The sequence below is a fragment of the Elephas maximus genome, chromosome 14 (assembly GCF_024166365.1).
Source record: "Elephas maximus indicus isolate mEleMax1 chromosome 14, mEleMax1 primary haplotype, whole genome shotgun sequence".
Taxonomy (NCBI): Eukaryota; Metazoa; Chordata; class Mammalia; order Proboscidea; family Elephantidae; genus Elephas; species Elephas maximus.
The window spans coordinates 68717181-68741712 of NC_064832.1; the positions used below are offsets into that span (position 1 = coordinate 68717181).

The 24532-nt window shown below is 38.9% G+C and overlaps 1 protein-coding gene across 10 annotated transcripts in view; it reads left to right on the forward strand.

Moving 5' to 3' along the window:
* Positions 1 to 24532, forward strand: part of LMO7 (LIM domain 7) — a 288442-nt gene that overhangs the window by 219029 nt on the left and 44881 nt on the right. For 7 of the 10 annotated variants that reach the window (XM_049852991.1, XM_049852992.1, XM_049852990.1 and 4 more), the window contains 7 exons: positions 1059 to 1257; positions 3959 to 4211; positions 8395 to 8424; positions 17037 to 17154; positions 19426 to 19568; positions 20913 to 21363; positions 22969 to 23262. In XM_049852991.1, the coding sequence (XP_049708948.1) occupies positions 1059 to 1257; positions 3959 to 4211; positions 8395 to 8424; positions 17037 to 17154; positions 19426 to 19568; positions 20913 to 21363; positions 22969 to 23262 (1488 nt within the window). Of the gene's footprint in view, positions 1 to 1058; positions 1258 to 3958; positions 4212 to 5181; positions 5464 to 6753; positions 7474 to 8394; positions 8425 to 17036; positions 17155 to 19425; positions 19569 to 20912; positions 21364 to 22968; positions 23263 to 24532 lie in introns of all 10 variants that reach the window. The other 3 variants (XM_049852993.1, XM_049852994.1, XM_049852985.1) reach the window with 2 other exon arrangements.

Here is a 24532-nt window from a genome sequence, read left to right on the forward strand (position 1 = left end):
CAAGCATAACAACGATTGTAAGGATGGCGCAGGACCGAGCAGAGTTTCGTTCTGTTGCGCATGGGGTCGCTATGAGTAGCAATCGACTCGACGGAACCTGACAACAACAATTATGTAGTTTACAAAGGAGCCGTGGCGATGCAATGGTTAAGTGTTCAGCCACTAACTAAAAAGGTGGCGGTCCACAGCCACCAGAGAGCGATGGCAGTTTGCTTCCGTAAAGATTATAGCCTGGGAAACTCTATGGTGCAGGTCTACTCTGTCCTGTAAGGTCACTGTGAGTGAGAATTGACTCAATGGGAATGGGCTGGTTTTTTTGGCTTATGTTGTTTACAAACCTATGGTTAATAAGATTTATCAAATTTCTTTGTAGCCATTATATGAACCAAGCATTGTATTTGCATCCAGGGAAAATAGGCTTTATGTATCAATAAACAAATATGCTTCCCTTGATTCAATAGGGAATACAACCCAGCTTCCAGCAGTACAGTTCTAGGTTTAGAAATCAGTGAAAGTAAATGAATCTTCTCGAGTGTTTGCCTGCTGTCCCAGCCTTATTTTTTAAAAGATCTTTAACCATTATGGCTTTGTGTTTAGTATAAGCCACCCTAAGTACTTTCCGGAGTAAGCTGAATGTAGTTCTGTTGACTTACCTCCTTTTGGATGTCTAAATTAAGATTGATTTTTCTTCTTGACTCCTTTCATGTTTATTGCCAGAGGGCTGTAAATAATTGTTGAGTTTAGCATTTCAATGCTATTCTAATTATTAGCTTTTATTTTATTATACCTTTTCCCATTCCTTATTCTTAGAGAATACCACTTTATTGAGTAACACGGACTACTTCCTTGTTACACAAGTGCCAAGGTGTTAATTATGGAAAAACAGTAACAGATTTATTTTCTGATTTTTATCAGCTTTTTCTTACATTCAACAGGGAAATCTCATTGCCTTACTTGTCAAATGAAGCCAGACTTGAGCTATGCAACGAAAAAGTCATGGCTGATTAATGTTTTGGAAATTTAAGCTAATTTACTACTCTGAGTAAAACATTTTTTAGGCACTCGAAGACTCTAACAGTCTGAAAAGAAGTGGCAGAGACAGTGGCTACGGTGATATCTGGTGTACCGAGCGTGGAGAATTTCCCGCTTCTGCGGGCAACCATAAGAGAGAAGACTCCTTTGAGAGCTTGGAGTCCTTAGGGTCTAGATCATTCACAAGCTGCTCCTCAGATAGCACCTTGAAAGGGGGCCGTGAAGGTAAGTTACGTCGTAGCTGTCAGTTTATTTCTATTTATTTGCATATTAAGAGAAAATAGGGAATGGGAAGAAGTGGAGAAATGGAGAGAATACTGTCTAAGCAGAAATTTCATTAAGAAGTGGATTTCAAAGAGACTCAAGTGTAACTAGGGGTTTCTTCTTTGCTAATTTTTTCCTCCTTCATATAAGTGATAGTTTCCATTTCTAAGTGTTTTTCTCCTGTCCATTTTTTGGCAAAGACAGAAGAAGAGAAAGGTAACTTTAACGTGTTTTATCAGGGATAATATGTCTTGATTTTTCTCTATAGACTCAGATGTAATAATCTGTGCCTGTGAGCCCTGGTGGCACAGTGGTTAGGAGCTTGACTGCTAACCAGAAGGTCAGCAGTTTGAATCTATTAGCTGCCCTTTGGAAACACTATGGGGCATTTCTACTCAGTCCTATAGGGTTGCTATGAGTCAGAATCAACTGGACAACAATGGTTTTTTAAAATTTTTAATTATCTGATCTAACTAAAAGTAAAAAGGAATGTAAATAAAATGAATAGAGCCCTGGTGGTATAGTGGTTAAGTACTTGGCTGCTAAATGAAAGGTTGAGGGTTTGAATGTACCAGTCACTCTGTGGGAGAAGGGTGTGGCAGAGGCTGAAATTCTCAACCCACTGTACTACATTGTCCTGTCTGAAGAACATGAAACATGCAATGTTTCAATTTGCATCCAGTTAGCAAAGAATAAAAAGGACGAAGATCGAGGGCATGTGGGAATATTCAAATGCAGTGGTCAGGAGGTGTGAAATCAGGTACTCGTTGAGCTGGGTGGCTGGTATTGTTGTTGAGTGCTGTTGAGTTGATTCTGACTCACAAAGACCCCATGTGATGGAGTAGAACTGCCCCAGAGGGTTGAGCAGTTTGCCAGGTTTTTCTCCCACAGAGCTGCTGGGTGGGTTAAAACCGCCAACCTTCTGGTTACCAGCTGAGTGCTTAACCATTGTGCCACCAAGGCTCCTTGAATGCAGGACTACTGCCACTTGCTTCCTGATCTTGGGAAAGGAGTTGCAGACTGAGTTCAGAATGTGGAAGTTAAGTGTTGGTAATTACAACTGATAAGGAAAAAAATATGAGGGTGTAGGCCACCAGGATGATGCGAAAGCTTTTCTGTGACTAGTGTATTAAAATGCTACTGCTGTTCACCACCACATTTAGTCCCAAATTGGTGATCACAGCAATTTAGGATAGTACTTAGAGCATAACAAGATTGCAAACTCAAATTCCTACGTTTTATGTGAAACGTCTTAACATATCAAGAATGATGACATTTGCCTACTGTGTGTGGCATTGTTGCAGAGGGCCCCCCCGCAAAAAAGATTTTAACTTTAAAAATGCAAGAGTAGAATGATCTATTAAAGATTAAATATTTTACATGTGTAAATTTTGGCAAGAATCGTTAGTACATTTATTAGAAATGAGAGAAATTCCTGTTTTATTTAAAAAAAACCACCCAGTGCTCTCAAGTCGTTTTATTTAGGAGGTGGTAAAAACAAACACAGCAGTAGATTCTTGACGGCTGATCCTCCTGGGTGTGGCTGTTTATAGTTTCTCCCTTCTCACCCTGATACTGTTCCTTTCCTGGCCCTGTCTGGAAGCTGCACCTTAAGCCACTTCCTGTAGACTATTCTCAGTGTTATTTGCTGTAGATTCCCGCCAGGCAGAGAGGAGGAGACCAGACTGCCCTTAGTTCAGATTAAACTGAAGGTGCTGTACATGCTGAGTGCCTGGAGCTGTCAGGTACTGCACACAGCCAGCCTCTGAGAGAGCCTAGGCGGGAAGCTAGCAGTGTTTGCAAAAGTTTGCAGATGAGGCAGGAAAAAAAAAAGAGCAGGGAGAGAGACAGAACTCAGCTTGTAGCTGAGCCATGTTTTCTATCTGTAGCCATGTTTTCTCCCTGTACCTTTAAAAGAGGAGATTTATTGTTTTTGTTTTAAGATAGCAGATTAGTATCTATCTGACCTTTGGTATATCAAAGGTATTCTTTTGATTTGTGTTTAAATGATTTTGGGTCAGAATACAAGGTGCCCAATTTAATTTCCATGGACTCAGTAAAAAGCCTTAATCTTGTGCCTTCATTTGGGTATGACTTGAGATTCCTCTGGGGCTTTAGAAGTCGTGTGGCCCAACCTCATATCTAATGTGTGAGTCCTGTTTGTAGGGGTCTCGTAAAGATCTGCCAGCCCCTTTGTGATCTTGTCCATTTGCTTCTCTTTCCCTGTTCTCCTGCCTACATTTTACATTAGCTGGATGCCATATTTTAAATTACTGAGTTTCCCTGGAATTACTTTTGTATCCCATTTAAGTGTCCATGTTTAATTGCTGGGTTCTATCCACATTTATTACAGCAACACATTTTATGAAAAATTATGGATACACAGAAGCTTGAGAAGAAAAGGGGAATCAGCAGTAATTTGGGACTTTTTTTGCTTAAAGACTGCAACAGCAAAAGAGTACCCCGTGTGCCTCTCGTGTGCAAAAGAACTTCCTCCTAATGGATCTTATCACAACTTCGTGACAAATCTCTAAAAATATTCCCTGCAGTTAGCAGGAGCAGCCCTGGGTTTCTGAGGGAAAGACAAAGCAGGCAGGCTGTGTGGGTTTCAGTTTAGTGGAGAATCTGGTGAGTTAAGCAAATTCTTGTGCCTTTTTTGTAGGTTGCGAAAGTGACACAGATTCTGAATTCACGTTCAAAATGCAGGATTATAACAAAGATGATATGTCATACCGAAGGATTTCGGCTATCGAACCAAAGTCTGCTTTACCATTCAATCGTTTTTTACCCCACAAAAGTAGACAGCTATCCTACATGCCAGCGCCCTTGAGGAAGAAGAGGCCGGACAAAAATGAGGATAACAGAAGAAGTTGGGCAACCTCGGTCTGTACAGAAACAGATGGAACATTTTCAAGGTACTGGGGTGTGAGTTGATTATTAAGTTTTAAAATTTCAGCGTGCTTTGTGAATTGGGTGGGGGTATTTAAATGTGGTAAAAACAATAAGGTTTTCAAATGCATTTCGTAGATAATATATTAAATTTCATTGATGAAAGGTTTTTTTTCTTCCTATCTGTATTTTTAGTCATATACATCTTGGAGATATTTCTTCCATTATAAAATGTCTGCATGTCATTTGCCAGTTCTTTTTTTAGATGCATGCCTTCAGCTTCTTGGTATATCTTTTCAGCATATGGGATGACTTATAATATTCACTGCGAGCTCTGCTGTGTTATTTTCTTCCTATTTTTTCCTGTTTTGATTGATCTCAGTGGACACAAAAAGGCTCCTCTAATTTCCCATCAGATTAGCAGAGCAGAGTGTGCTTTTTCAAATCCAGCATCCTGGCAGATGGAGGTGTGTGGTCCTGAGAGTGATTCGGACTCTGAGGATGAACGAAGGTTGCCTGACATAGTTTTGGATGACTTGGCCAACCGTAGATTGCAGGTGAAAAAGCGGCCCGAGAGTTTCATCTCGAAAACCATCTCTCCTAACGCTTGTTCACAAATATTTTCTCCTGCTGATTCGCTAGCCACTGGACCGTACGAGCTGATGAGGTCAGGAATATTTATCCTGGGTCTGGATATCTACTATGCCATTGATTTTTAATACTACAGAAAGTAACACCTTGAATTGTTTGCAATTTGTCTTTCTTTTAATACAACTTTTAATTGAATATCTTTGTGGTGTGCCTAGCTGTTCTCCAATTAAAATGAGATGCTGGTACAGTGCCTTAACTTGTAGGTTGTAGGAGCTGTGGTGATGAGAACGGAAATTAATTTGCTTCATTCACAGTGGCGTGACTGTGAGCCAGAAAGCATGCATTTTGTGTTCTCTGTGACAGATAGCTCATACAGTATCTTAACTGATTGGATGTTTTGAACAGTAACCAGAGGAGGACTTGGGGCACAAACGTGGAGAACTGGTCAACCATACAAGAAGCTTCAAACTCCTCTTGTTATTTGGAAGAGGAAGAAGAAAAGACGACAAGCATACCCAACATTGTTAAGGATGACCTTTACGTGCGAAAGCTAAGTCCTATCATGCCAAGCCCAGCGAATACTTTTGATCGGTTTCTTCCCAAATGTTCGACCCTAGAAGATGTGAACTGGAAAAGAATAAAAAGGGAAACTTATAAACCATGGTATAAGGAATTTCAGGGATTCAGGTTCGTCTTCTTCGTGCATGTTTCTGTTGTCCTGGTGTTCATTCAGTACCCCAGCTGGGTGCGTCTTTTAAGTGAGAGAGAGAGTTTGAATAATGTTCCCTGGAACCTGTGTAACTGGAAAGAATTGCTGTCTGAATTTAAACTTTGGGATCTGGGCCTTAAAAGTCCTCTTCTATGTATATATCGTCATAATTTGGCATTGTTTTTAGTGGTTTTATTTTTCATCATTTCTCTGTCCCCCTCACTCTGCACTTCGTTTCTCTGTATCACTCAATAATAGAAGGAATTCACACTCTGAGGATGAGGACTCGGGCTCTAACCGAGGCTTTGCCATTTTTAGTAAAATACAAAAAGCAGAGCATAGACCCGACAGCAACTGCCAAAGACGTTCGTTCGTGCTGGAACTAGCTACCAAACGGGCCACAAAATTGCGGGATGCACATGCAGCCAGGAGCTCCAGGGGTGCCTCGGATGAGCCCAGGTGGACTGTCTGCATGAGCCGCCTGCTTGGAGCCCGGCCTCAGACATCTCCCGGTGTCTGCTGCTGCTGCTGCTGCGTTAACACGCTCTCCTATGACCTGCCTGTGCTTAGCCAGGAACTCTTACTCAGTTAATATATTTAGTATAAAAGCATAATGTATAAAACAATGGCTTTCTGTGCGAGCATGGATGCTTGGAAGTTTGTAGAACTGAACATTCTTATTTAGCACCATAATGTGCAAGACAGTATATGTTTACATGTGACATAGTTGTTGGTTCTCTGGAAAACCATCTCCAAAAGGCTTTTTAAAGAGATGTGGAGAAAGGAAATAACTTTTAGATAGAGACTAGGAAGGGCAAGTAATGAATGAAAAACAATGCAAAGTAAAGAGCAGCTCTTCTTCCCTCCGCTGACTATGTGTGCCCATTGCAGAAGGTGCATGATGCCCAGCTCTTGCTACATTTCTAGGAGAGGAATTAGGTCTTTGTGGCTAACAGAATGAGGGAGGGGCAAAAGGGAATGTGGTGTGTGTATGGAGGAGTTGTGGTCCATCCACGTTCTAGCACCATCCCTTAGCCTTGCTGCTGTCTACCTTTTCTGAGAAGTACTCTGCTTTTGTTATTTTAAATGGTATCTGGAAAAGTCTCTGGTGATAGCATTAAATGCTAGTCTTTTTTTCAAGCCAGAGACCCTCTCCTGACTATAAAATCATTCCCCTAGAGTGACTGGCTAGTTGTTCTGCCACCTAATTATGTATTCTCCCCAAACTTAATAAGATTCTCCCTTCCTTTTTCTTTTCTGTGCTTCAGTCAGTTTTTATTACTTCAGGCCCTTCAAACATATTCTGATGACATCTTATCTTCTGAAACAAATATCAAAATTGATCCTACTTCTGGTCCAAGACTCATAACACGCAGAAAGAACCTCTGTCACGCACCAGGATATAGAAGAGACAACCTCGACATGTCGGCCCTGGATCCTGACTTAGAGAATGATGACTTCTTTGTTAGGAAGACTGGGGCTTTCCATGCGAATCCATGTGTTCTCCAGGCTTTTGAAGATTTTAGAAGGTTCTCTGAGCAAGACGATCCTGTAGAGAGAGATATAATTCTGCAGTGCAGAGAAGGTGAAGCTGTACTTCCAGATTTAGAAAAAGATGATATGATTGTTCGCCGAATTCCAGTGCAGAAGAAAGAGGTGCCTCTGTCAGGAGCCCCCGACAGATACCAGCCAGTGCCTTTCCCTGAGCCTTGGACCCTTCCTCCGGAAATTCAAGCAAAATTTCTCTGCGTACTTGAAAGGACATGCCCACCCAAAGAAAAAAGTAATAGTTGTAGAGTATTAGTTCCTGCTTATCGGCAAAAGAAAGATGACATGTTGACCCGTAAGATCCAATCTTGGAAACTGGGAACTCCTGTGCCTCCAATCAGCTTCATGCCTGGTCCTTGCAGTGAGGCGGACATGCGGAAGTGGGAGGCCATCCGGGAGGCCAGCAGAGTTAGGCACAAGAAACGGCTGATGGTAGAGAGGTCAGAGTGTGTTTCTGCAAGGAGTCTCGTCTTGTGTGGCTTCTAGTGTGAGAGAAAACAGCATCTTATTGCTTGACCATGCATGCCACATGCCATTTTGAAGCATCCTGTAGACTTTTTTTTTTTTTTTGCTTTGAGAAACCTTTAATCATTTCATGGGAGAAGTGCAATTCCATATTTGTACATCTTTACATTCATTTACGTTAGGCCTGTGTAAGAAGGTGTGTACACAAATCTTGCCTTTGGCCTTAAGATAATGGTACTATTTTGCCATGACGTTTCATGAACATGTTTTGTGATTACATTTAAAGACTTTCATTCTCATGTCTAAACATTTCGGAAATAGGATTGTTGAAGTTTGGTGTTTATGTGTTTCTCATAAAATATGACATTGCAAATTTCATTTAGCTTGATTTTCAGCTTTTAACCTAGGTTTCTTTGATCATCAATTTTTGACTTATTTTAAAGTTCAGTGTAAACATTGATGTTAAGATGCATGAATTTTCACGAGTGTAATTATGGTCATTTTGGTAATAACTCAGTCTGCATGTGTGTGTTCAACGACTTACCTTTTTGATGAATGTTGAGTTCGTTGAACTGAGGATGGACAAATGTGATTAGGTTGAATAAAATAATTAGATGCAAGTCTAACTTAGTATTGGTTCCTGAAGACAGGAAGCCAAACTTCCTTATGATTTGTTGGTTCAGAGTAAACCAAGAAACCCAGCATCTTGCTAAAGTCTGAATTTCTTGAGATACAACCTTGATGAGAACTTGGAGCACAATCAGCAATAAGGCTGAAAGAAACCAACCTTTTGAGATTTGTCCATCTCTAGTTAAAGACCTTGAACATTTAGAAAGTAACATAATCGGGGGAAAAAAAAAAATGACTTTTTAATTTTTGGTTTTCTGGTTTCTCAGACTTTTTCAAAAGATTTATGGTGAGAATGGGTAAGTTTCATGGTTCACAGTAAGGAAAAAATCTCTGCATATTGTTCGTCCTTTGTGTAGTGTGCTACCGCACTTCTCTTCTGGCATGCCACTAAGTGGGGGTGTTGTGTGCTATGCATGAGATTTTTAAAACTGCGGAAATTTTTCTTACTTTTGGCAACCTAATGGTAGTATTTTTGTGTCTGAAAGTCCAGTGCAGGAAGTATACTATAAGACAGCAATAGTTTTTATTTTATCAGAAATTTAAAATTCAGTTCCATGTGTTTTTTAAATTTTATTTATGAAGGAGTTGATTAAAGATAACAAAAGCACTTACCTAGGGTTAGATGTATTTCTTTTGGTATTGGAATTGCTAGACGGATTAAAATTATTTTGAGTTCTGGATGCTGAAACCCACATAACTACATTTTAGAAGATCTGTGATGGAAAAAGAATATTTGCATTGGCTTTGAGGTTATATACATGTGGTTGGCCATGTACTCTTAACTGATAAAGCTGTTTTTGAATGGGGATGGTGAGTGACATCAATCTGCCCATAGGGGTGTTCAGAACAGTTTCAAGTTTTAGACAAGAGTAAAAGCTCTAACATGACCATGTTATAGAGCAAAATTGGCCTTCCAAACTTAAATATACTGATAGTTTCCAATATTTTTGTTGTACATTTTTAATAGTTAATTACCAATTGCTTAATTTAGTCCTCTGGTAGACATGGTAATACGTTGTAGTTTAAAACAAACTTTCTGGAAATGTTTTTCTTTACTAGAATAATTGGGAGAGCCAAAAGTAAACACTAAGCACCGCTAAGCATAAAAAAATACAGACTCATTTATTCTCAGTGTAAAATCGTCAGGTGTCTGTTGATCAGAGTATCTTTCACTTTCTGAATCTGGTAATATTTTTTGAGCAAGAGGAAGAGAGTTTAAGGATGTCAAGTGTCTTGACACGCTTAAGCCTTAGTAGCTGTTTCTTTTTACCCCTACCAGGATTTATTTCATCTCTAAGATTCTCTAAATTTGATATAGTGCAGAGATCTTAAAAAAAAAAAAAAAAAAAATTGGTTGCAATCAAGTCGATTCTGACTCATAGTGACCTTACAGGACACGGTAGAACCTCCCCCATGGGGTTTTCAAGGCTGTAATCTTTATGGAAACAGACTGCCACATCTTTCTTCCTCGGAAAGGCTGGTGAATTCAAACCGCTGACCTTTCTGTTAGCAGCCAAATGCCTTAACCACTGAGCACCAGGGCTGCTGTTCAGAACTTTTGAATGCTACCAGAATTATCATTTAAAACATAAGTATTGTAGATGTCAAAGGTTTAATTGAGCTATGTGTATCTACTAATTTTAAGTGCTTCTCAGTCACTGATTTTTAAAAGTGAGCTCCCAGCCTATTTTCATGGTGCCACATGAAGGCGCATGATCCTTGTTTGTGTCATTATGCACTTAAAGCATTTTTCATCAGCGTTGTGAACGAGACAGGTTTCAGTGTGATGCTGAAGCTATGTCATAGAACAAAATTGGCCTTTATTCATCGTGGGAAAGCTGTTTGAAATTGATTAAAAATCTGCTTGCAGCTTTAAGTATTTTGAATGATAACTTTGAAAGAATTTTTATTTGTAAATGAAATATGACTTTATGATATAAACAGGTATCAATAATAGATGCTTAAAGGGGATACTGCCCTGACTACAAGTCCTTGATGGGAATGTAAACATGTACAGCTATTTCAATGACTGTGCGTGTTCCCCTTAGTGAGGGATACATTATATGATTGGGTTATGAAAAGAAAAAGAAAAAAACCCAAATGCCAAAGCTGACAAAGCTAAGGATTTTTTCTGGACTACAGCTTGCAGCAGCAGATGTAGACTATATCGAGATTCTGGCTTGGATAGTACAGTATTTGTTTTTAAAGGCCATTCCTTCCCCCATGCAGTTTAGTGCCAAACTAACTGCACACATATAAAGCAGGATTGTAAATTGAGACTGATGAATAACGCATGCCTTGTAAAATAATGGAAAGCCATACAAGTGTGCCTTTAGAAAACTCAAATGTGTTTTAGACCACTTGAAATCAAAATCTATCATATAGGGTTGTTTTTTTTTTTTTTTTTTTACCTCCTATATTGTCAGTTACTGATGCTTTCCTTAAAATTGATCTTGCTGCAATGACAACAAAATAGAAATTTAAATTGAACTAAGTGTAGGCTTTTAATCTAGAACTTGTTTCATGTTTATGTTGAGTGATATTTGTCTGTTTATAACGTATGTTCTCAAGCTTAGAATACTTACTTGGAAAAGCATTATTGCTGAGCACCCTGTAATTGAAAAATAACTGCCTGTAGCATGAGTGCTTTCTTTTTGGTAAGGACCATGTTAAAGAGAACTGTGCAGTATCTTTTAAAGCCTTGCATTGTTAATTTCTAGCTTGCTTTTTATTTGGCACTTACCGCTTGTCAGTGTGCCTGCTTATTTTTAGGAAGACGCTTTCTGTGTGGCAGGCATTTCACACTTGCATGCTCTTGTGGTGCATGGATTTATGTCTGTATGGTTCCATGAAATTTGAAAATTTGGTAATGATGCCTTTTGGCAGAAACTACTGGCAACAAATAAAAATTTGTGGTAAAGGTATATAGGAATTGTAATATGATTAAACCGTTGAATTTGCTGTCAGTATCAACAGGAAGTGAACATAGACTCCAGGTGAAGTTCTCATCAAAGACGGTTAAAACGTCTGTATTTGCTTGTGTGTTATTGGCTACAAGATTCTATAGAATTATAAACATATGCAAGACAACAAAAAAGAAGGGAAAATAAAGCAGATGTTATTTTCTGATGAAATCAGCAAGAAGAGTAGGTTTATAGTATAGTTTTAGTGTTCTGCCATTCTAGTCCAAATGTTTAGACCAGGAGGAGTCTCAAAATTGGGAAGGGCATGGGGATTTTGCCTTTCTGAGGACATTTGTTAATGTCTAGAGAAATTTTTGTTAGTTAGAACTGCGTGTGTGTGTGTGTGTGAGTCGGAGAGTGTGACTGGCACCTAGTGAGTAGAGGACAGGGATGGTGCTAAACATCCTATAATACATAGGACAGTACCCCACAACAAAGAATTTTCCAGCCCAAAATATCAACAGTGCTGCCATTGAGAAACCCTGATTTAGATTATAAATGAAAAGTCTTTGTTATATTTTTAATCTTTTTATGGTTTATGCTAATTCCAAAGCCTCTTACCCAGGTCTTGGCATTGGTCTCTCTTCAGGGAATTTCCTTAAGACCTAATAGAAATGTATTTAGAGGTGCATAAAAAAAGCTATTCCTATCTGTCTCTGAAAGTTGGAGACTAGATCTTAGTGTTATGGAATTTCTATTTGCTGTATAGGACTGACAGTAATTTTATATTTAGGAATATTTATTACATGGTGGTTCTTTTTGGTCCCTTATACCTTAGTAGTTCATCTATACATTTGGTTCTAAAATAATATTCACTGTAACACTAGCCAAGAAGTGCCAGGAGAAAAAAAAAAAAAAAAAAAAGTGCCAGGAGAATAGAAGGTGATAAACAAAGTGGGAAGAGAAAGTGAAAGACTAATAGTGGTCTTGATTTACGATCCACACCTTCTCTCTCAAACTTTCACCTCCCTCCTGTCTCTACTGTAAGTGTTATTAAAAAAAAATTTTTTTTTTTTCAACTGAAATTGTAAGGTGTTAGACCTGTATTTTTGGAACAAATCCAAATGCAGTTCCAAACTGGAGCCTCTCCAAATAAGGAAACACAAATATTGCAGGTAAATGAATAGTAAAAGAAAATTATAATGTGATTTGCCAGTGGATAATAACTCATTCCACAAAGCATACTAGAGCTTTATCATTTTCCTAATTTTTGTGGGACATTCTCTGGTGCTTACCACAATTCTGTGAAGCAGGCCAAATAAGTATTATCTGCATTTTAGAGACATACCAGAAACAGAAATGGAGCTTTCCCAAGGACACACAACTCACATAAAAATGGCGAGCGGGGGCGACTGACCTCCTCTAACTTCATAAGGGGTAAGGAGAATGAAGATCGACAGCCCGAGGCTGATTTCTGTGAGGCAGAGGTCAGACATACCTCCACCCTGAAGGCGCTCAACTTTCTCACTCCATGACCGGGAAGCCTACCATGCTGTCTCCTGCGAATCTTGTGGTTCACCTTTGCTGCCACCATTTCTCGACCCCTGCATCTCACCATCGCTTGCTATCTTCAGTGTTACAGTTCTCTGTCTCCTGGGTCTATGAGGTTCTCAACGCAGGGATCCCAGGTCCAAAGGACACTCTCTGCTCACGTCTCTTCTTCTTCGTGTAGTAGTCAGGTCCCCCCTCTCTGCTCTGGAATTGGCTCTCTTTTAAGCCTAGCAGAATGGCCAAACTGACCAATTCCCTCATTAGGGGTCCGCATACCTTATTTGGTATATGGTCCCATTCCCACAAGGGTGCCATGCGCCTTATTTACATTATTAGCAAACCATCGAATCCTTTTGGCAGGCCACGAGCATCTCATTTTTGTAGTCCTACCCAGTCATTTGGTGGGAGTTACAAAGACTGTGGCTAGAAGGGCCATGTTAAGTCATTCACTGTACCATAACTTGAGAGTGGTGGAGCCAGTCTGGAACTTCAGCTAAATGAGATAATCCACGTAGATGGCCTGCTAATGTTACTAGCACACAGGAAGCCCTCAAATGTTTAATATTATCCTGTTTACTCTGATACGGAAAGAATTCTTCACGACCCAGCTGAAAGGCTCCTGCACTTAAATGTTCTGGGTTTTATCAGTGTGGTCTGGGGCGACCTCACTAATTTGAAACAGCTTTGGGAGTTACCTTTTGGGAGATCCCACCAAATCATACTTGCTCAAATAGTAATTGTTGGTGTATAGCACCAGGTTGTTTTATGAAATGCAATCAGCATAACCTTATGCATTTTTTCATAACATTCCCTTCCTCAGCAAATGAAGAATGAGGCTCAGAGAAGTTAAGCAATGCGTGTGAGATCGGAATGGACATTAGTGCCACAATCAGGGCTGGAGTCCTCCCTCTTGTCCCATCCCAGTACCTGGCTCAGCTTTGTGTTGGAGTACACTCAGGTGTTCCATCACACCAGCACCACCAGATGCCATTGAGTTGATTCTGACTCTGAACAGTCAGAGTGGTTTGAACCCACCAGTCACTCCAAGGGAGAAAAGACTTGGCAATCTGGTCCCATAAAGATTACAGCCTAGGAAACGCTATGGGGCAGTTATGCTGCACCCTATAGGGTTGAAATCTATGAGCTGAAATGGACTTGCCTGCACACAGCAATTGTAGTATTAGCTCAGATAATCTCACTTTTCACTTATGACATAAGTAAATTTATATTCTAAAATTTACATGAATCAATTTGAAATATAGTCATACTTAGATATGTATTACACCAATGTCTATCTCATGTAATATATATTCCCATATCTGTCTTTATACATATATTCTATATATATGTCTGAATAAATTCTATTAAGCTTTTTCTATAAAGCTTTTGGGGGTAATATTTTACCTCTCAGAAAAGAATTGGGAACACTACAGATTTGGTGTATTACCCTTGATTAAATATGATAAAATATGCTTTATTCTTACAGCTGATATTAAATGAGTATATTCTGCATGTCTTGTGCTGTGCTATCGTGTTTTCCTCTCAAGCAAAAACATATAAATTCATGAGGGAGATAAGCCAAACGCGTGCACACATACACAATGTATAAATAATATAACATTGAGTGTTATGCACTGTGAGAAAGATATAGCTAAAACACTAGAAAAGTTGAGAGAAGGGGAAGGCCACATTGACAAAGCAAAGCTCAGAAGACTTTATAAAAGTGATAGAATGTTATCTAGATCATTAATACAACACATTTATTTAGCCCCCCCCCCTTTTTTTTATGGGCTGGGTGCCCTTTTAGGCCCAAGTGATATACTGAACAAGTCAGACAAAATTCCTCCTTTACATTTTTACAGGGCAAGACAGGTAATAAGTAAATATATACTCCAATTTCAAATATATATTTTATTCTAAATATATATTTTAATGTATTCTAATAAATGCCATGGGGGAAAAAAGAGAAAGAGGTAGGGTGAACCAGGGGAAGGGGGCACGTGCTGTTTCTTTTAGGGCGTTCAGGGAAGGGAACACTTTAATTAGCATTTGAACAGTAAAACTAGAAGTGAGACAAGCCTTGTGAATATTTGGGTGAAGAGGATCCAGGCAGATTGAAGAGCAAGGGGAGAGGCAAGTAGATTGAGTGCCAGTGAGGCTGCAGCAGAGTAAGTGGAAGGGAGCATGGTGGGAAATGAGCTCAGAGAAGTGAGCAGAGGACAGACTATGCAGGACCTGAATGTCTTGGGAGAACAGTGTATTTAACCAGAGTGAGATGGGAAGAAACTGGTGGATCTTGAGGAGAGGTGTGTTGTGATCTGAGGGAAGAGTTTAAAGGACCCCTCTGGCTGCTGTGTTGAGAATATACTGTTGGGCAGGGAGGCCAGTTATTGCAATAATCCAGGCAGAAGATGATGATGGCTCGAGTCAGCATGGAAATCGTGGAAATGGGGAGAAGTGGTTGTATCCTACATATAGTCAGGGGGTCGAGTGACAGAATTTACTGGTGGAATCAGTTGTGATGTGTGTGAGAGAGAGTGAGGAATCATCGATGGCTCCAAGGTTTTTAGTCGAAAGTCTGGAAGGGTGGAGTTGACTTTTATTGAGATGAGGAAGACCAGGAGATAAGGAGGTTGTAGGACAAGTGGTCATGTTTTTGGTCTGAGACAAGTGAAGTTGGAGATACCTGTTAGACTTAAGTGGGGAATGACAAGGAAGTGACTTGTATCCATACAGAAATTAGCAAGGATCCTGAAGAATGAGTGACATTTTAAAAGGCACATGTGATGGTGAAGGGAGAGTCCATTTGAGGAAAGATCTTTACTGGCTCTGGAGACTGGGTGATAATTTAAGAAGCTATTGTGAACATCCAGGTAAGAGTTGATTGTGCTTTGATCTAGTGTGCTGGCAATAGAAATGGAAAAAGACACTTAATAAGAGGACTTGATAACTAATTGAAAGTGGGGAGAAGGGAGAAGCTAGGGTGAAAAATCGTTCTTAAGTTTCAAATGTGAATGATTGGGAGGGCAGGTGGTAGCCATTAACAGACACAAGAGAAAAAGCAGGTTTGGAGACAAGATTGAGTTTGGCTACATCAAACAATAACCATGTGTTTAGTGAGTTACAGTTTATAAAATCCTTTCACGTATTATTTCAGTTGGCTCTATTACAATGGAGGTGCCTGAGGGATGTGCTTGCAGAGATGTTTATTCAACAAGCCATTGGAAATGAGTCAAAGGAAGGGCTGGTACTGATTTGGGAGTATTTGCATAGAGGTGGTAATTGAGTTCATGAGCTAGCTAAAGGCAAATGTGTTATAAAAGAAGAGATTATATGGTGATAGCAAAAACCCTGGAGAAGGTGAAGTTTAGGGGATCTGGAAGGAGGTCACACCCTCTCTCCCAGTGTGGTTTAGCCACGCCTTCTGAGTGCATGCAGTCAGCTCACACGTGCCTCATGTTCAATTCCCCACTCTTTTTGTCGGTTTCTACTTTAGATTAGTCTCATTGGTGATTCAGTGGTAAAATTCTCATCCTTCAGGTGGGAAACCTGGTCTGATTGCCGGTCAGTTCACCTCATGTGCAGCCACCACCCCTCCATCAGTGGAGGCTTCTGTATGGCTATGATGCTGAACAGGTTTTAGCAGAGTTTCCAGACTAAGAGAGACCAGCAACAAAGGCCTGGTGATTTATTTCTAAAAAATCAGCCAGCGAAAACCCTAGGTACTACAGTGGTCATGCTGTTGTGCGTGGGGAAGCCGTGAGTCAGGGCTGACTTGATGGTAGCTAACAACAGCTCTAGATTGAGCTCTTTAAGAGGTAGTCCTCAGTACTTACCAGCAGCAGGTGTTATATATGAAAACATGAAAGTTGCGTTAATAAAAAAGAGAAGACTGTACAGGTTATTATGGCTGGCTCTTAGCAATCACCTGTAGTGCTTGGAGAACAATAGTGCAGTGGTGGGGCAGACCTTATACACACAATCTCTGAGAAGAAGCAGCACGTTTATTCTTGGTATTAAACTTGAGGAGAAAATAACAGGTAATCATTGAATTATTTAATAAGTGCCCAGAAAAGTCAGCCAAACCTTAGAAGATTATTTTGGGGAAGAGAGAAAAATAAATGATGCTAGTGACTATTTTTTTTCCTAAATTACTCCTTTATTCATTGACCACTTCGCATATGACGTTAGTTTATTTGTTCAGACTTGTGCAGGGTTAATTTAGTCATTTTGTGAAAGAATTCACGCTTGAGTTTAGTGCTAGGCTCTTGTTTCTGCGTTTTGGAAAAAACACCATTTATCTGTGTAGCACTTTTTCTGTGACACTATCATTACAACGTCTAGGTAGTACAGCAGAAATTTAGATGGAATTTCCAAATATAAGTCCAACCTTCCAGTTGTAGCCCTCTGTCTGGTCACATGAACCTAGGTAACCTTCGGTGATTTTCTTGCAGGAGTAAGTCTATGAGTGATGTCAGCGCAGAGGATGTTGAAAACTTGCGTCAGATGCGTTATGAGGAGATGCAGAGAATAAAATCACAATTAAAAGAACAAGATCAGAAATGGCAGGACGTGAGTAGTCTATTGATTGGGGTAACAAGAAGGCTGGGAGGCAGGAGAGTGTATTTCTTTGACGCCTCATTGCTTCTCTTAAAAGAAAGTCATGGTTCTCAAGAGCTGATTTGTTTTTTTTTTTCTTTTTTCTGATGTTACAGCGTTCTGTTACCTGGTAGAATAATGTGACCAACTTTCTTTTAAAAGATTTTTAAAACCTTTCGAGCCTATTACTGCTACGTTTTAAAGGCTATTGTTACCATAATGGGATGTTTATCGTTTCCTCATGATATTCTCTGTGAATTCTTAAAATGTGAGATGACTTTCTTGCAGCATAGTTAATTTTTTAGATCAGTTTGGTAGTTGAGTTCGGGGCTTGACTGTTAATTATACCTGTGAAAGAATAAAGACTTTGCTCAAGGTTTGGCACAGAAGAGGAGCAGGGAGTCCAGGACAGAGTACTGAAGTTAGCAGGGAGAGATGAAAGGGGTTCTTAAGAGTTACTAGAAGATATTTGAGGAGAAATAAGAAAATATATTTCTGAGGACTATTTAGGCTGAGAAGTCATTATCTAATATGGATCAAAATTAGATGTATTTACAGAGCTGACATATAACCAGGTGTCTCTCTGGATATAGACATAACCTTTAGTTTTGATCCTGCAAAAACTTTTTGGCCTTTTTTGAGAAGGGTGGTTTCTACAAACTGTTTTGTAGGATTGTTTAAAAAAAAAAAAAACCAAAAAACAGTAGATAAGCTACATTTTGAGGACAACTTTACGGGAAGAGGGGTTATTTGGTAGCATGAACAAACTAGCCAAATCCATCTTTATTTTTCAAAGGACTTGAAGTTGATTAAGTGAAGTAGAACCCCCTGCCTTGGCTGCATGTCTAAATTCCAGTGCCTCTTCTACTTGGGAACTCAATTTAATTATTAAGAAACAGTAATTCAGGGTCGCTTGGCCAAAATACATGGTGAATATTTTGATATGGAATTAATGAGCACTGAGAGGTTATCCATTAGGTTAAGTCAGATGAAAATTCATGCTGGTTACCTTATAGGACTAAATGCAGACTGCTTTTTTTCTTTCTAGAAATAGTTCATATTGGTGTCAGGCAGCTAATTTACTTTGCACTCTCTTCGAGTGAGAAATTTGTTCAGCTTGAGACATTAGATGTACCTTTATTTGAGCTGGAATGCCAGCCACCACCTGTTACTAGCACATATTGCTCTATTTTGAAGACAGAGAAGTTTAGGTCTTCTGATATGTCTTGAAGCTCTGGTTGCCAGAACTAGGGTTAATTTAAATACTGAACTATGTTGATCTCTCTGGGGTCACCCAGCTATGCTAGGTTTCTGTTCTAAAATGTTCTAGGGGTATGGGAAACATGGGTCAGCTTGTTCCTGTGTAAGCTTCTTTATTGCTGTGACCTATGGGAACCCTGGTGGCATAGTGATTAGGAGCTACAGCTGTGAACCAAAAGGTCGGCATCTCGAATGCACCAGGTGCTCCTTGGAAACTCCATAGGGCAGTTTTTTATAGGGTAGCTATGAGTTGGAACTGACTCAACAGCAGCAGGTTTTTTTTTTTTTTTTTTTTTTAAACCAAACTCTGAAATCCATACTTGAATCATGCCTCCACAGTAAAGCCTTTCCAAATCTACCTTCCCCTTCTGGAGGTGGACTTGAGCTTTGGACCCCTGCTCTCCCGTGTGACCCTATCATACTTATTGAACGTCTTTTTACATGTGTGTCTCTGCCTTCTAGACTGAGAGCTCGAGCAGAAGCACACCTTATTCGTCTGTGTCCTGGCACTGGGCCTTGCCTGAAAGTACCAGTTGAGCTTGTGTTTGTTAAGTGAAAGACTGAGCATCTACAGTTAGCCGTTACACTCATGTTTGTGTTTCGATTTTACTGGTGCAAAGTGTTATTTCACAGAACAGCCAGATTTGCGGAGTAAGATGAAAATGAAGTTGAAGTGGTTACTGACCTTTCTGACCTGGCACCTAATTACAAGCATTTAGCATTCTTTGTGAAGTGGGCAATGAGGCAAACGCTTTCTGGGAAAACAAAAATGGGATCTATCTTATTAGGTCAGGTTTTTCAGACAGACACATGAGATAAAGGCTTAGTACAGAAACACTGGCTATAAAAAGCAAAATTAGGGCACCTTGGCATTAAGTTAGAGTGAATAGTTTCAGGGATGTAATGGGATACTCGGCCCTCTCTCGCTGCTAGAAAGGTTTATAGAAATTCAGGTATGCTTGTGCTGATGTGATTTTCTGTCAGGACCTTGCAAAATGGAAAGATCGTCGAAAAAGCTACACTTCGGATCTGCAGAAGAAAAAAGAAGAGAGGGAAGAAATTGAAAAGCAGGCACTCGAGAAGTCTGAAAGAAGCTCTAAGACGTTTAGGGAAATGCTGCAGGACAGGTAATCAAGACGCATTGCGTTTCATAGATGGAGGTACCAGTGTTAGAAATCGATATTTTCTGTAAGTGTAGTCTGATACGTGTTCAGTCGTATTTAACCTATAATCAAATATGCAATGAAACATTCAGCATTTTGCTCTGCAGGAAGAAAGCAAGGAAAGTGTTGCTCTAGTAGCGACTTGGATTAACAAGAAGTAAGTGCTTAACATGGGCGTGCATTGTTTCTTCATTTGACTTTGTGCGTTCACGTGAAGAATTGAATGGTGTTAGCTATATTTGGTGCTGAAGATAAACTACATTTTTCTTTCTTAAGGGAATTTAGGAGTGGAATGGTCAAGTGAAAGCAGGTCCCAATTTTTAACTAAATTTTGTAAATAGAACATAAAATCCTTTTTCATTCTTTAGTGGTACAATTCAAATTATATTTTAAAGGAAATCTATATAAATATAAATGTATGGGGTTTTTTTTTTTTTTGCACTACAAAATAACTGGATAAAGATCCAACTCATGCTCTCCTGTAAAGCAGTTACTATGTGGAAACTTGGGATGTTTACACACCAGGGAGAAGGCAAATATATACCTTAAGAATAATGTCAGAAGGAAATAGGCTGTCAGGTGAAACTAAACTCCTTTGTACCCTAGAAGCCAATGATAAGCACAGTTTCATTTACTTAAATGCAACACAGTTAGCTTTAGAGGTAAGCGTGCCATACTGTGTGTTAGACATGAGAATGTTTCATAAGCTTCTCAATAAATATAAATGATAACTTTTAATCAGGAATAATTTTCCATGCAAGTTCTATCAACCTGTATGAAATCACATACTGTACTAACTTGATCTTAACAGAAGCCTGAGTTTTCTGTTCTTTTATTTTATTACATGAAAAGAAAAAATAGCATACAGGAAAAAAAGCCCACAGCTCTGTCAAGGCATTCATATCTCCAGAGTTCAAATTGGTAGTCAGACAATGCATTATATTTGTGGTGTTTTAATTCTGTAAGGGTTGTAAACTTGTGGATAAAATTTTGTAAATTATCCCTCATTAAAATTTCCTTATTAAGATGCAAATCTCCTTATGATTAAAAAAATAACACCCCTGTGAAGCATTTGAGAGCCTCTTTTCAACCAAAGTCAAGTTCTTAGAATCCTTCTTAGTTGCGGCATCAAAAGAAAATTAAATATATTAATCCTCGTATTTTGTTAGTGTTGAATTGATTATCGTATGGAGTTGATGGCCTTTTTATTCCCAGTCTCTTCTATATGTTAACTACCAAAATGACCTCTATCCACCTCTGTGTGCCAAATGCATAACGTTGCGTTTTGGTGTGTTTCTTTCTGCTAAGGGAGTCCCAAAATCAAATGTCTACCAGTGATCAGCAGAGCAAAATGACACCCAGGAGGAGAATGTATTCTTTTGATGATATATTGAATGAGGAAAAGCTGTCACCTACATTGACTATGTCAAAAGCAAGTTCCCAGAGTGAGAGAGTGAAAGAGAAGGGAACAGCTTATCCTACAGAAGTTTCTAAAGAAGGTTCTACAACTCTGGCAAAAAGAGAGGACGATATAAAAGCTGAAATTCAGTTTCCTTCCCAAAGACCTGCAGAAGAACAACGCCCGGTCTCTTTGTCTTCTCTGCGTTCACTGAGTACACAAATGGAGTCAACTCGGGTTTCAGCTTCTCTCCCCAGAAGTTACCAGAAAACTGATACAGCTAGGTTAACATCTGTGGTCACACCGAGACCTTTCGGCTCTCAGTCAAGGGGAATCTCATCACTCCCCAGATCCTACACGGTAAAAGTGTTCACAGTTAATTTAGTGTGTGTTGAAGAGAAAAATGTTGGTGAACTTGTGCAGAGGGTCAGTTTGTATCAGATGTGTAAAATATACATAATTTATATAAACAATTTTATTTCAGACTATTTAAAATCAGTAGAAATTTCATGCTTAAAATATGACAGTGACGTAGAATTAAATAAACTTTGAATTCTGTGAATGTAGGCTGCCATACTTTAAATAATAAGACCCTTTCTAAGGCAAAGCATGTTTGATTTTAGTGCTGTATTTTCTCAAATACAGCTTTTGTAAAGTGCTGGGCTGAACAAAAGGAGGTCAATTCTTTTTGACCTACAAAACAGCGATTTCATGTCGTTTAACCTAAGTATTTTCAAGTGCTTAGGTAAAAATTTCTATTTTTCGAGATTTCTCACTTCATTTTTTTTTTCTCACTTCATTAGAAATTGATAGATTTGAATGTGTTAATGAAAATGTCCAAATGCATATATTTCTATTTATACGGGGATTTTGAGGAGTATAGAATATTGAAGTACTTTCCTGAGAATGAAGCAGCCCACATACCTGACAGTGGGGTCTGTTAATCTGAATTATGTGAAAGAGAAAAATGAGTCTTAAGAAGATCAATGATCACATTCCTTGTAGATGTACAGTCCTAAAATCTAAAGGAGGAAAAATGCGAAAAAATGGAATTCTAGGGTGAGGGAAGCCTGCCTGAACTAGTCAGGAAACCTTCACCATGAAGAAAATATAGACATACTGGGCAACATAAAAATTTTAAATTAAAAGACAGTGTATAGACTCAGAAAGATATTAACAAAATGCATTAGAGCTAGCTAAAGGATTAATATTCCTAAGATTTAAAATATTCCTCAACTTGATAAAGAAAATATAAACACTAGAAAAATGGACAGAGAAAACAGCTAATTTGAAGGAGAGGAAATTTAAATGGTTGATAATATAGAGTACATAGAAGCATGTTCAGCCTCTTTGGAGCAAGAATGAGGTGTACACCTTTTCACCCATCCCACTAGCAACTCTTTAAAACAATGACAGTGTCTACTGCTGGCAAGGGTGCAGAGAAACGGGTACCTTTATACATTGCTTTGGGAGTGTGAGTTGCCACCTTTTTGTTCAGATGTGATATACATAACCTTTGACCTGGCAATTCTTTCTTTTGGGAAACTGTTATAAAAATGAAAGTTCAGATTGTAAAGCTATATGGGTGTTTGTTGCAGTATTTTTATAAGTTACAGAAAACTTTAAACAACTTCGAATGCCTATCAAATGAATAAATTGTTGATATCGATATTATGGTGTATCCAGTAATTAAGAAGACTGGTCTAGAGTTCTTTCTACTGACCTAAAGTGATGTTTAGATTCATTTTTAAACATGCAAAACAAGTTTGAGAAGTCTGTATATAATGTGAACACTTGTGTAAACACAACTCCTCTTGTGAAAGAATGTTCTCTAGGCTTTTACAGTAGTTACTTTGCTGTGAGAGGTATATGTTACTTTTATAATTTTAAAAAATTAATGAATATGTTTTTTAAACAGAAAAAAGCTAATAGAATTTCAAATTTAAAATGGTGTTTTCTGTTTAGATGGATGATGTTTGGAAGTACAATGGAGACATAGTAGGCATTAAGACAACTCAGAACACCTCTGTTCAGAAACCAGATACAAGCCAGCTTCCTTCCAGTTTCTTGAGTGAGAAAGAGGCAGCAGCGAGAGAAGAGGTGATTACACTGCTCTCCACTACACCCTCCTTCTCATCCCTCTCTCAGGACCAGACTGATACTTCTAAAGCTGAATTGTCTTCAACATCTGGCCTCGATTTAATGTCTGAGTCTGGAGAAAGGAGAAGCTCTTCACGAGTAGAAGTCTCTAGATCACAGGTGAGCTTGGAAAGGGTCTACCATCTGCTGCTCAGAAATACCAGTATTGAAAACTGGAAACCATGTTTCTAACCTCTTGGCATTAGAGTCTGGACTAATGATGTGAAAAACAGTATTGCATTTATTTTTAACAGATCTTGGACGAAGTAGGTTTCTTCCAATTCTAAGTTTAAGGATCTAGATAAACCTAGTGAAATGTGTGTGTAGAGACTCTATGTACCAGTTTCCTTGGGGCTTGGCTGGCTTCTTCTCTCTCCACCACATTTCAGTAGCTGTTGCTACTAGTGCTCAGCATCCCTAGATTCCAGGTGTAGGAGTCACTTGGAGGGTTTCACGTGTAAGTCTCGTGTGTATGTGGGTAATGAAAGTACCTTCTTGGGGGAAATGAACAGGCCACATGGAAAAACAGACAACTATTATGTATTTTGGGTTGTGATAGGTTTTGGCCTCTAGGGACATGGCATTTTTTCTCTATCATGTTAACCTTCTCGTTGACTTTTAATATTCATTTATACTTTAGAATATCTAGAATTTTAAAGCACTGCTTGTCCCTTAATGGGAATATTTGAAACTTACAGTTTGACAATTGTGTTCTTTAACATTTGGAGCCCAGCAAAATCTGTAGTTAGATGAAGAATGATTGTGGGTGTTTGTAGTTTTTCCTCATAGACTCTGCTTAAAACCCCAGTGGATTACTTTTAAGAGAATTATTAGGTAATGAGTGTTCTTCCAGTGTGTTTTACATCTAGGCTGGGAAGTCATTGGTTCTCAAGCAAACAGAAAGCGTTTCCTTTTTAGGAAAACCCCTGCTAAGCAATTTAATAATTGTATGAGGTCCTTAGCGTGGAGGAGCTTTTGTGGTTCTTTGGCTTGACCCAGTAGTCTATGTTGCCTTACTAGAGTATACTTGTTCTCCAAAGCAAAAGATCAAGTATATAACTTGGCCTGAATTAATAAAATTGCTTTATGTGAAATAATTTGATATAGCATATTTCTTTATGTAATTAGATTTTTATTTGTACAGGTAAGTTTTTTTTAACTTTTTTTTTTTCAATTGTACTTTAGGTGAAGGTTTACAGAAAACAAACTAGTTTCTCATTAAACAATTAGTACCCATATTGTTTTGTGACATTTGTTACCAACCCATGAGATGTCAACACTCTCCTTTCTCGACCTTGAGTTCCCTATTACCAGTTTTCCTGTCCCCTCCTGCCTTCTAGTCCTTGTTGCCTGGGTTGGTGTGCCCCTTTAGTCTTGTTTTGTTTTATGA